Here is a 12,859-nt window from a genome sequence, read left to right on the forward strand (position 1 = left end):
AAAAAAATAGAGACATTCCTTTAGGAAAGACCACTGGTACCAAAAAAATCCAGTCCGTAAGTTTGAGGTGAACAAGAAAATTCAGTTCTTTTCTTTTTAAAATTCACTTTTCCTAAAACGTTGTTCCACAAAGCTGGAATCTGGGACAAGGACTAGAAAAAAAATCACAAAACCATAACACAAACAAAAAGGGGCCAAAATAGTATCAAACGTAGCAGTCTATAACAGGCTAGGGCCACATTCCAAGATACCCAAGGCTGAAATTCACAAATCTGCAGGAAAAAGGGTTTGCGTCACCACGTCAACATCCGGGATGCATTCACTGGCGTTGCCCGATCCCCCTTCCAGCTCCAAATCCTGGCTTCTGGGACATTCCTCCACGTGGAGGCCCTCGAATCCCACCTCCCAGCCCCCCACGAGTGCCTCCAGGTCCACGTGGTCTGTTATCTCTGCGGTCACCCTCCCTGGCAGCTCGTGTTTTCTTCTCCTCCACATTCAGGCGCACCTCTCCCCTGAACATGATGGGCTGCAACAAAAGAAGAAAAGGTACTTTCATTAATGACTCACCAGTAACTCTTCAAAGTCAAGCAGATTTCTGCAACCTTGTCTCATAAGCACCTCTCCATGAAAGGAAATTAGTGTTTTATGATTGGTTACTAGAAAATGGTGATAGCCAAATTATGCCCTGTGGCTTTACTGGAGAAGATATAAAAAAAAAGTGAAAGAGTGACACATGAAAAGCAACCTCAGGGCTTAACACTGAGCGTTCTGACACCTTTTAGAAGAGGAACTGAGCTATTAACAGTGACTTTCTTTCATAAACACATAGCAATTCAGTCTGCCACCATGAAGCATCCCAGTTGATTCTTCTTATGGCATGAAGAAGAAGATTCTTCTTATGGCATCCTCACTGCTGAAGGTGTTCCCATATTACTTGCAGCTAAGAAAAGGCTTAACAACCCACTGTCACCATACTACTTGCTCCCACATCAATCCAGGCCAAAGTCAACCACATTACTCAATCTACTTTTATCTCTGGTTTCCAGTCAAGTGTTCTAGACTTTACTCTAGACCACATTGGAACTGCTCAGCCCACAACAGTAGGAAAGCACTTAAGGAAGCAACTCTATCAGCATTCAGATCTTGAACCACCAGCTCACTGCGAGAGCTTCTCAGGCTGCTGGGCTTCACATGCACTAACTCATCAAGTACTGCCACAAATGCTGCTGGCATCCCACAGCTAAAGGTGTCTAACCACATGAAATATCCCAAACTCAGACCAAATCTCAAGGCTTAAAAATTTGCACACAAGCTATCTCTCAATTTAAGAACAGAAATATGCTGGTTATACAGTAAGGAGGTAAAGGAGGATGTCCCTGTCCAGTGACTAGGTGTAAGCAAGCACACTGCACAGCTGTTACCATTCACACACATACAGTCATGGGGCACACATTCTGCATTAGCAATCACTGCTAACAAGCTGAGCAGGTACCTCCTGCCTTTGTTACCAGAAATTCTTTTCAACCTGCACACTGATATAGCTTCTCCCTTTCAACCTCTTCAACAAACAAGATCCTACTTGTCCATAGAGTCAGACTCTTTCTACCTTTCCTTCCTGAAAGCTTTTAACCCACCTCCTGTGTAGAGCTGAGCAACTTCCCCTTGGAAAAAGGCTCTATAACAAATAAATTCATGTTCACCTAAGTTGTTACAAGCTACTTCAATGACAGAAGATTCAATCTGTACAAATGCTGCACAAATCTTGGTAACAGGAGGGAAAGACTTCCCACCTACTTTAAGATGCTTAAGAAAGGCCAAAGGGACCAAGTGGAATCTTTTCTTGTTAGAGCAAACAGAAAAACATTGCCTGTTATTATTAACAGACCAAAACCCACTGACTAGAAGTTTATTTACCCTGTTGCTAAGGATCTTCTGAACTGGTTCAGGATCATCAAACACCACAAACCCAAAATTGGGGAGCTTTCCACCACTGTTGATACGGAGTTCAACAACATTGCCATAGCCTGCAAGAGAAAAGCCAAGTTCTTGGGTCATACATTAGAATGCTCTGTTGACCACGCTCATGGCTCCAACCCCCAAACCCTGAATGTACAGCAATGCAACTAGCTTACTTTGGAAAAAGTCTTTAAGTTCAGTTTTATCCACATCATGGGGAAGGTTCCCAACAAACAGCTGATGACTGTCTGGGTATCTCACAATCCGTCTCGTTTCCACATCGCCTTGTTCACCCTCACGAACTTGAACAGAAAAAGAAAACTTGTTTAAGGAAAGACAGTTCCCACAACAAACAAGAAAAAAGTCATGGTAAGAATTAGTACCTTATAAAAGAATCATAATCCAAACTTTATTCATCCATTCATATATTAAAAAAGATAAGCATTCTACACTAGCAAGTTTGTAACTGTTTGCTTTTTATCACTTGAATTAAGCCAAATGCTTCAGTAGAAGCCTAGACACTTCAACAGAATGCTAGTGAAATTTAGGGTCCTAAATGTTGCCAGACATTCAGACCATCTAAAATAACCATATCCGCAAAAGTAGAAATTATTCACTTACTGATAAAATTACTGAGATTTTAAAAGCTTTGATCATCACACTGCTTCCCCAAAACCATCAAATAGCAGAAAACAACAGTTTACTCTTTGTGGCTTCTCTTACTTGGTCTAGGACCCCTCTGTGGTGGGATGCTCGTTCGTTGCTCCCTCACTCGCTGATCCCTCTGAGGTCTCTGAGGTGGGGTCTGAGATTCAGGCTTTGCCTCAGGGCGGGGCTGTGTAAATTCAAAAAGGAGTTAAGAGGAAAAAAATCAGACATAACAGTAAGGTTCAGCTTTTAAGAGCTCACTATGAAGTTGTTGATAATACTTGAAAATACAGGAAAAAAATCATAGTTCTTTCCACCTGTGTCTAAAATGCATGTTAGCTCATGTTGGGTTGCATGCTAAAAGCAAACACATCACTTGATTAAGTTCAAAGTCAGTCCATTCGCAATTATATACAATGAAGTGTGTCTGCCCAAGTGCAGTGGCAGTTACACAGAGAAGATTGTATTACATAAACCCATTCATGACAAAACATTCTGTGACAGTGGAAAAAAAAATGAAGAGTTGCCTCTTTTGCTAAAGGATGCAATAATTTTAGATGACAGATACATCCAGCACTCGCATGAACATCCCCTGTTTTCCCTCCATGAGAAACAACTCCTTCTCAACCCAAAAGCCAAGGAATAACATTTTTTATGAAGTCTATCATGAAACATCAAATTTGAAAGTCTCTGGAGTCCCCGAGAATTCAGATCATAAGCAAGTAGTTTTCCACTGTATTTTTCCCACCTCACTTTACTGTCAGCCAGTTTAGCACTTAAACTTCTCTAGGTGTTGGATCCCTACCTGTGAGACCGGTACTTTCACAACATGAGGTGGTATTCCTGATACGGGAACAGCTCCACTGGGAGGGAGGTTCTTACTGGTTACTGATGCCCAGGAAAATGTCTAAAAAAAAAAATTGTAACTCAATTCCAGATGCTTTTATCCTTCTGAAATATACTCCTGATAGTACAGCTAACAGACACAGGATAACAGTAACAAAATTCAACCTGTCCTTGAAATTCTGGATCCAGCCACTAGCAGTTTCCCCGCAACTTCCTTGACATAATTTCAATTCAAAAGACTTAGTATCATGACAATAGAGTCACACTTCCACCTTCTTTCTAAATTCTACATGGATTGAAATAGGACACAGCAGTAGCCTAAGATCAAGTAATACATCAAGGTTAACCAAAGTACTGGTTTCCTGAGCATCCATTTGTCCACTTTTGCCTCCCTTAACACTGAAGAGTGACAGAAATCCTCGGCAGAAAGAAAGTGACATTTCACTGATTTTCCTGATTCAACATGTTGGTTGCAGTCTGCTCAGAATTTCAAAAGTTCTGTTTACAAACCAAGAATCTGAGCCGCTTACTGCTGCCACAGTTCCCATTCTTACCAAAGATACAAAGCCATACCTTAGCTCCTGGTATTTTAACCGACTAGTTACTAGCTAGAATTTAAACTACCTGTTTTGTATAGGAACTAATAAGAAGGTGGCAACTGGTCAGTAATTGGGCAAGGGGGAAAAAATTATAAAGCATTTAAAGACTTCTAATTACAGATATTTTCCCTCTTGCCAGAGAGAGGATCATGCTCTGCAAAACAACAGGAGAGTCAAACACACTGATGAAACCAACACAGCACAGAAAAGAGCCATCCACTGTCATTACCCTGGAGTCTTCTTGCACTGCAGGAGCTGGATCAGCAGGAGCTGGAGAAGGACTCTTTTCCACAGTCTCTTCTGGAGCCGACTCCTCTAATACCGGCTCAGATTTTTCTTCCTGCACCTCTGGTTCAGGTTCCTGTTCAGGTTCTGGCTCTGGCTCAGGCTCTGCCTCTGCAGCCGTCTCTTCCAGATGCTCCTCAATGTCATTGCTATTAGACAGCAACACAGAAAAAAAAAAGAGGTGGTATGGTATTTGATTCTATTATTGGGTGGTAAGGAATGTTACTGATCAAATACAGAAGTCAGGCACATCACATTCGACAAGAACAAGACTAATCTGTCTAAATAAGGCCACACTGCACAGGCACGCAAGTTTCTGCGTTGTTATGCTACAGAGCAGCAAAGGCATTACATCTACTGAAAATCCAGAGTCTCTGCGTCCAACCTAACAGCACTTTGGTTTCACCTGTCCAATCCACAGAAATGTTTTGACTAAGAGGAAATAAATTCATTTGACCTGTTCTACAAGCAGTCTGTATTACACAACATCTGACTTCACCTAATAACTTATTATTACCTGACAGCCTGCTCGTAATAAGCACCGGTATCATCAGGAACAGCCTCAGGTGTCTGCTGTATTTCCTCAGGCTCCTCCCCTTCCTCCTCTGATTCTAAATGAAGTTAGAAAGCAAACAAAAAAATTACATCACACACATCTTTAGTATTTGGTTCAAGCACAAGGCATCTTCCACAACATGCAGGTGAAGTCTGTGCTGAAGAGCACGTGGGAAGCACTATCGAGATGTAACATGGAAGATATATTTCCTTATACTTTTGCTATCACTCTGGTTACTCAGTTTTGACCAAGGTCAAACAACATGTTCCAAATACTTCAGAGAAGCAGATTTATAGCCTACAAATCTGACTGCAATTGCTAAAATGAGCCTTACAGTTCTTTTAATAGAAGCAGACTATGCCAGAAAAATAACAATCATCTGCATGTCACAACTACCTGCTGGTGTGCAAGGAAACTAAAGGTAAGGAAAAAAAAAACCTAGAAGAACATAAAGCTTAATGCTGAGCTGCATTCTCTAGCAAGATTTCCTCTGGTCTGGGAATGGAGTGTTGATACAGAACCAGAAACAAACATCAGTAGAACCATCCAAAAATTCCTGCTACTTACCCTCTGGAGGCTCAGTGTCAGAGTCACCAAAAACCTCATCTTGGTAGCGGAAAATATCATTGTGGACATAAAACTTGTTTGCAACAGAACCCTAGAATCAAATCAAAGGGAGGAACCAATCCAATTATATCAACTGCAGTAATGTAAAAACTGAAATAAAGAAACAAGAACAGCTTGAACAAAAGATCCTTCCCACATAAGATTAATCCAAACTTGCTTCCTTGAACAAAATATTTTATTCAGGGGGAAAAAAAAAAATGCATCACACTAGCAAGTCAAGCATGCAGGAAACAATGGGAAAAAATTGTATTAGTGCTTTTAATTTCAATAGCTCAAAAAAATGAAAAAGTAGGAGCAAGAACTTTCTGGGGTCTAAAGTATCTATTTTCATTTTTCAGCTTGACTTGGAACTAAAGTGATCTTGCAATCCTCCTTTCTTTACTAAAATTTTCAATTATGTGAACTGTTTTGTTCAAAAAAGGTCTCTATTTAAAAAGTCACCTCAAATGCTAAGTCAGCACTTTATACAACAATAAAGTCTGGAACCCATGTCCTCAAATGACAGGAAGCACTTTCCTCTTCCTACTAGTTCTTTTCAGTAAGAGGACTGGCTGCCAGGAGAGCAAATCAAACACAAAAAAAAACCTTTAAAATGCTTAAGAAAAAAATATGCATTACACTTAGCTAGTAGCCAAAAGTTAGGATATTTACAACTGTAATCATGATATTGAAGATTAAGGTATGACCATACAAAAGTAGTGCAATTTCCTAAGGAATTTGCAGAATATTACTGCTAATTTTGTGGCAAACTACCTTCCCAGTCTATCCCTTCAGATTCCAACATTGAAGCAGACAGGCCTCATTAATCCTGACATATTACAAGCATTATAACACCATCGGCATTCAATACAGCATACCTCAGGTGCAAGTACAAACGTTTGCATGAATCTCCGCACAGGCTGCATGTTATTGGAGAGCTCTCCCATCACCTGGACGACAACACCATCGTTGAGAGTCGCATGGGCATCCACATGACGAATCTTTGTGTGGCAATCCTTGAAGTTTAATGACAGCACCTTCTTGTGGATATCCTATGAAAGAAAGGTATACAGGTTACACTGCACAAGACATTTCTGTTAAGTTAGCTGGATATGTGTCTCTTCTCGACCACAAAGGTGACAGAAGGAAAAAATAGTAAGATTCTTTTAAGTACTTACAGATTGCCCATAGACTGCGTCAGCTGGTTTTCCATTGGAATCCAAACCACCATGGACATAAGAAGAGTTCTTTCCATAAAACCTGTTGGAAATAAATATTATAAAGCTTAGTGTTAAAATGTAATAACATGAAGCCTCTACATTAGCGTGCACTATTGAATAATATACTGTCTAGCAAGTGTTCTGTTGGAATTATTGGAATAGAGACAGAATTTCTTAGTCCTGTTGGACGACTGGGGGCAGGGGGTTTTGATCAAAGGGGGAAATACAATGTCCTCCTGTATAAGCTGCAACATTCAGTTATGTCAGATACCCAACCGCTAACAGCCAAAACCAAAGCCTCATAGGAGCTAAATGATCCAGTCCCATTCTCCCCTTTCTGTAGCAGGTCCCTAAAGCAACATAGTACCCTGAACACTCAATGCCGAAGGCTTCCCATCAAGCTCTAGTTCAAAGCTTGAGCAAGAATCAATGGTACTTTTTTGTTCATCTACAGCAAAGAAAGTACTGCAGGTAAATCTTCAATTTTATAACTGAAGGATTACAAAATAAAATGTCATAAACATCACAGGATTGCATTCTGCCAGCAGATAAAAGACTAGAACTGAATCCCATGGCACACTGCAAACTTTCCTCTGACACAAATGGATGAGGTCAGCTGTCCACTTAAGTGCAGAAATACTCTGAATAGGTGTTCCTGAGATTGGAAGAAGGAAGGCTTCAGAAATTGTTTCTCTAGCTACTTAAAGCACAGCAAAAGAAATTGCATCTTCAAGAATGAGGTTAGCTCCTGCAATGCAGGATACCTGTCAAATCAAACAGGACCAATTTGTTTAGACAACAGATAGTAGTTTGCTGCACATTCATAATTTCTCTGATTTTCCTTTAAGATAGAGCTGCTGGTATGACTGAGACATACCAATATACAAGCACAAACCATTTCCAATGTTTTTCCTGTATTCAGGGGTCATTATACCAAGACAAACTACAAAAATGCTTAAACTAAGTAGCATTTATCCAACTTTCATCTAGAGGAAACAAGCAACACTCTGGATTGATGTTTTTTCTTCTTTTTTTTGCTTAGAAAACATCTACAGCAGCATTTCAGTAACCACCAGAACACAGATTATTTAAAGATTTCCTGTAGTCGTTATTACTTGTGTTTTAACCCAGCTGATCAAAACTGAGAGCAAACTACACCCAGAGTCTGTCTTGAGTAAATCAGATTTTTAGATGTCCAGATTCAGCAAGCCAAGACATGGAAACAAGCCTATCACCAATTTTAACATACAAATTAAGAAATTGACACAGAAAAACAGATCATAGAAAGGGAGCTTTACCTGTGCAAATAGTCAGGTGCTTGGTTCAGAAGTACTGCCTCACGAACTCCCGCCCGACCAGCAGGGGACTTGGCTTCTCCATCACCATTTCTTTGGTCAACTGAAAACTATGGAAAAATCAAAAGCTCCATAAAATGAGCATTTTACATTGCTGTTCATGTACTGATAGCATAAGCGACATAATCACAGTGGCGAGTATGAACCAAAACCAATTAGCTGTTTTACCACAATATGCAGTTTAATCAATGCTTTCAGAGTCAGTCTTTGGTGCTGAGGGAAGGACAGCTGGGTACCAAAGCAGTGGTGGGACAGGCTGCATGGGCAAGGGAGATTACCTGATAACATGCCAGCATTTAATCATCCTACATACCCTCAGTAAAAAGCAAGTGTGGTTCTTCAAGAGGATTTGCTAAGTGGCTAAGTCATTTACAGTCGATCCAAGTTCTACTTACCTCGCTTGACTTCACAATCAGAATTAAAAGTCAGATGTTCTAAGGCAAAGCCTGTGCTAGTGTATTAGGGGCATTTTTAAAAGGTCAGAACAAGTCTAATCTATTTTTATCAGCAGCACAGCACTCCTTGCTTGGGAGTGACAAGAGCTGTAGAGGAATATCGGATGATATTAAAATTACTACGCTACAAATAAATGCGCTGCTCTTCCCTTGCTTCCACCAAATTCAGCAAGGCACCTCTCACTTAAATCCAGAAGACCAGTCAACTGAACTGCACCAGGCACAAATCGATCTAGGTACCTTCTACCTAATTTCCATGGATCTGTAAGTTACAAAAACAAACCAAGCACATTCCTGTGTTTCCTTGCTTTTAGATACACAGACACACTGTTCAAACTCACACAAAACAGGTTCAAACTGGTAGGGAAAAAGCACCAATACCAGAGCATATTCTTGCTATTGAATACAGAAACAAAAGTAGATTTTCTGCTTCATACTCAATTATACCAACAGGTAGTAGAATGCATGCTTAGCAGACAGTTTTGCTGTCCATGTATCACAGACTATATATGAGAGTTAATCTTCCTGCAACTATTCAGGCCCTGTAGCATCGACAGTCAAGAGCTAGCAAAAGTGCTATCTGCAGCAAGTCAAGCAGATGCTATCCAAAAGCACACTGAAAGATCACATGTACCAGCTGAAAGAACTTTCTCCCCATTAATGACCCTCAGTCCCTTCCCCTTCATAACACTTTCCCAAACACATGCTAGTCAAATTCAGTATGCATATACTTTAGGTGTGTCATGCAAATCAAAACCAATACACTAACTTGAGCCCTCTAAAAATCACTTCTGGAGTCATCATTTGCTTACCTGCTTTTATTTAAGACTGCACAAGTATAAGTAGCTCCAAGAAGTGTCAGTATCAACTAAAAAGAAAACCACAAAGTAGACTTCTAGCACAGGCTAATCCAGGTGGAGTATGCAAAGTTCATGCCTAGGCAGTTGTGTTAGGACCAACTTTCTCTTGTCAATATACGTAACAGCATCTTGTATCCTGGGTAAACAGAGTTGCCCACAACGACCATCTGAACAAAGCAGGGGGGAAAGAAAAACAGACTGCCTTTCCTGTACACTTGTGCTAAGCCACGTTCCAGTTCACCCAATAATCTTGTTTGACACTTTCATTACATTTGTTGAATTTCTGAGAAGTCCTTGAAATGCTAAGAACTGCCAATAGACAATAGCTTCAAAAGAGAGGTGACCTACCAGGTTAGTGTTATTACAGTGACAGTTTCAAATGCACACCATATACAGGCCTGCAAAGGAAGTTACAACCACACTGTTGAATGTATCAGGAATGCTAAACAGAAGCTTCAAACCCCAAAGAGAAGAACATACAAAAAAGATGACACAGAAGCTGGTATTCTGGATAAAACTAAGTCCAAATCAACCTGGCAAATCCTTTGTGTCTCAAACTGTGGCCCAACACACAATATACTATAATCAAAAGACACAAGGCAATGTTTAACCATACTGGCAGAACACACAGATAATATATTTGAGGATGTGATGACATCCAAACTCCCAGCAGTGGTCAGCATGCACCGCATCCAGCTTAGCTGGAGACAAGAGTACACAAATTCCCACCCTGGGAGGTATGCAGTTTAAAGGTTCAAAACTGAAGATACAACTAGAATGCTATTACTATGACAACAAAAATTGCTATAGTTTTGTATACATTTATGTGGTTTGTTCTGCTTTGAATACAACCCCCCACACACTTTTTTCACTTTGTAAGTTTAAAAATAAAATAAATGCAAAATGTACCCATTCAATTTTTTAAACACACTTTTCGTAAGTTTAAATACAGGGGAGAAAGATCTGGCAGGTTCCAGACAATGCATACACAAGTGCCCGCTCTTTCAGTGGAAGTGTGTGTAACACCATCATACAAGGGAACATTTACGCGATAACATGCAGAAAGAGTAAAACCAAACATTACCTAAAACTGAAAAGGGCTTTTCAAGACATTCAGAAGCTTTCAGTTGTTTGAGGGTATTTTCAAGAGCTAAGTGTGCATAAAGAAGTGATACTCCACGGTTGGGTATGGCCCGCAGGAAGTGCTCAGATTCTGCCGACCACTTTCATATTAGGAAGTTCCCAGTATTTGTGGTTTTGAAGAAGCCTTTGAATTGTAAGCGTAATGTACTACAGATACAGATGTCCGAGACTAAACACAGTCTGAAGTGACAAAAACCTCAAAGATATGAACGTTTGCCTTCTAGTGCATATTAAGTTAGGTCCTCACAAAATATTATCACCTGATAAGAAAAACATTGCAGGTAAAGTAAGGCTAAATTGTGAGTACCACTGCTGATTTCCTCATTTAACTTTGTTTCCTGTCAAGCGCTTGAGAAGCTCTATCATTACAAGGGGCAGGATGACCCTAAAGCAGTGGGAGAAGAAATGGCAAACAGACAAGACCTTCACTTCTAGATCCAGCTGGTTTAACTGACAATGCAAGACTTAATCGCTCCATAACAGTTAAAAAACCTTGCCTCTGTGCTGTGAGTTTACAATTAAAAAAACCAGTCCTACCATATTCCCCACGATCACCATTTGAGTATGACAAGAGCTCTACATAAAACAGCATATAAGTGTTCCTTGTTCACTCTCCTTCTCCTTTTTCTTGGGTGGCAGGGAGAAGGTACAGCAAGCCCATCTAATTTCTTTAAAAGGACCAGTTTCTTCTGGAATTCAGACTTATTCCTATGGATGTCAATAAGCAGGTTTTCTACTCAATTCTGTTAAGTTCTGAATCAGGCTCTTTTAAGAATTATTTTCAATTGCTTCTAGTACACAAATGTACAAAGCTTGACCTCCTCACATAATGGTAAATTGTTACCTATAGTACACAAATCTCAACAGTTCATGCACCAAAAGCTTTTCAGTGAAGAAGAGAAATCAGAGTCTTCACCTGTATTAACCCACTAGCACACCACCTTCAATGCTGTTCTGAGCTGTCCCAATGCTTTACTGAAGACATACTGAAAGTCAAGTGGCTTGTGGTGATTATGTCTGTCATATTTACATGCTAAAAATCAAAGGACTTCCCTATTGCTAAGGGTAAAAAAAAAAAAAATCAGAACTAACTCTTAATACGGAAAGAGGAATAGCAGAGTGCCCACTTCTCATTAGGCTGATCTGAAAAGAAATGGGAAAAACCTTTACATGACCTAACCAGAGGACAACAATCTGGTTTTACTCCTGCTGCACCTGCTGCCAGTTGCCATCTGTTCCTGTTCTCCAGCCAGCGCAACCTGGAAGACAGAAGCCAAGCATCTCCAGAGAGAATATTTGCTCCCTACCACTCATAAGCAATATACTACTCCACTATTCCATGACCTAAGAATAACCGCAAATATTTTATATTGCATTGCTACTGCACAGAGCACAATAGTACCAAATGCTTGAACTGTCACTACATTACTCCTGATAGAAGCTTATCCACACATTTTCATGTCAAATGAGATAATGATGAAAGGGTGAAAATTGACAGGAAAAGCTGAGAATCAGATGATTTAAGATCCATTCATAAACATACATTCATATTACTCTGTATATGTAAAACAATTTTGATAATTCAAATTATAACAAATATACTGGAACAATTCTGCATTACAACTGAGTGCTTTCCTTAAGCCAAGGGACTTAGGGGAAGACAAATACCTCCTTTACAGTGGTTATCACCTGGCTGGTGGAAAATTCCACCATCTGTTACAATGTTCCTACTTGGCAGAAAATCAATGCTAGGCACTGAATTTCTAAAGTACAGTTATGTAAATTAGAGCCATTTATGTAAATTCAGTATTAGCAAATTTAGATTTACATCCACAAAACCTGTTAGCATATCAGTATTCAGAAAAATAATGGACTTGAAGAACACCTAATAGCTAGCACTGGTTAGTATTTTCTCACCAAATCGGTACACAAAGTGAACTAACTACAGCTGTCTTTTTTTTTTAAATCAGACAAGGAGTTTAGTCAGAATCTTGTTTCTACTAGACTTCTTACACAACAAAAACCTCTCTAATGTACATCACACAGTGTTCAGGCTCTCAGGACAACCAGTGACTGCAGAACCCGCTTAGCCTGATGTAACTGATGCCATCTTCATTTCCGTATTTTTGACTCGCATTTCAATACAAGAAACAATCTCAAAAAATCCAAAGTTACTACAATGCATTATGGTTCTGTTTGACTGGAATATTACACAGCAGATACAGGGGACAACCATGTAACAGCTCACACTCTTCTGGCTGTGTGCTATAAAGTACCTCATTTGACACTACATTCCTGCCCATCTCTACAAATTGGCAGACTGTATTTAC

The 12,859-nt window shown here is 39.9% G+C and overlaps 1 protein-coding gene across 1 annotated transcript; it reads right to left on the reverse strand.

Moving 5' to 3' along the window:
* Positions 1-6: 6 nt before the first annotated feature.
* On the reverse strand, positions 7-8,121 carry G3BP1 (GTPase activating protein (SH3 domain) binding protein 1). The gene is given in 12 exon segments (XM_010088059.1): positions 7-526; positions 1,915-2,024; positions 2,133-2,258; positions 2,680-2,791; positions 3,410-3,511; positions 4,279-4,483; positions 4,852-4,945; positions 5,458-5,548; positions 6,375-6,548; positions 6,675-6,756; positions 8,015-8,045; positions 8,048-8,121. Coding segments are annotated over 12 exon segments (1,389 nt in total). The 5' UTR covers positions 8,103-8,121; the 3' UTR covers positions 7-319.
* Positions 8,122-12,859: the final 4,738 nt, after the last annotated feature.

Source organism: Pterocles gutturalis, unplaced genomic scaffold (assembly GCF_000699245.1).
Source record: "Pterocles gutturalis isolate BGI_N339 unplaced genomic scaffold, ASM69924v1 scaffold50726, whole genome shotgun sequence".
In the NCBI taxonomy this organism is placed as follows: Eukaryota; Metazoa; Chordata; class Aves; order Pterocliformes; family Pteroclidae; genus Pterocles; species Pterocles gutturalis.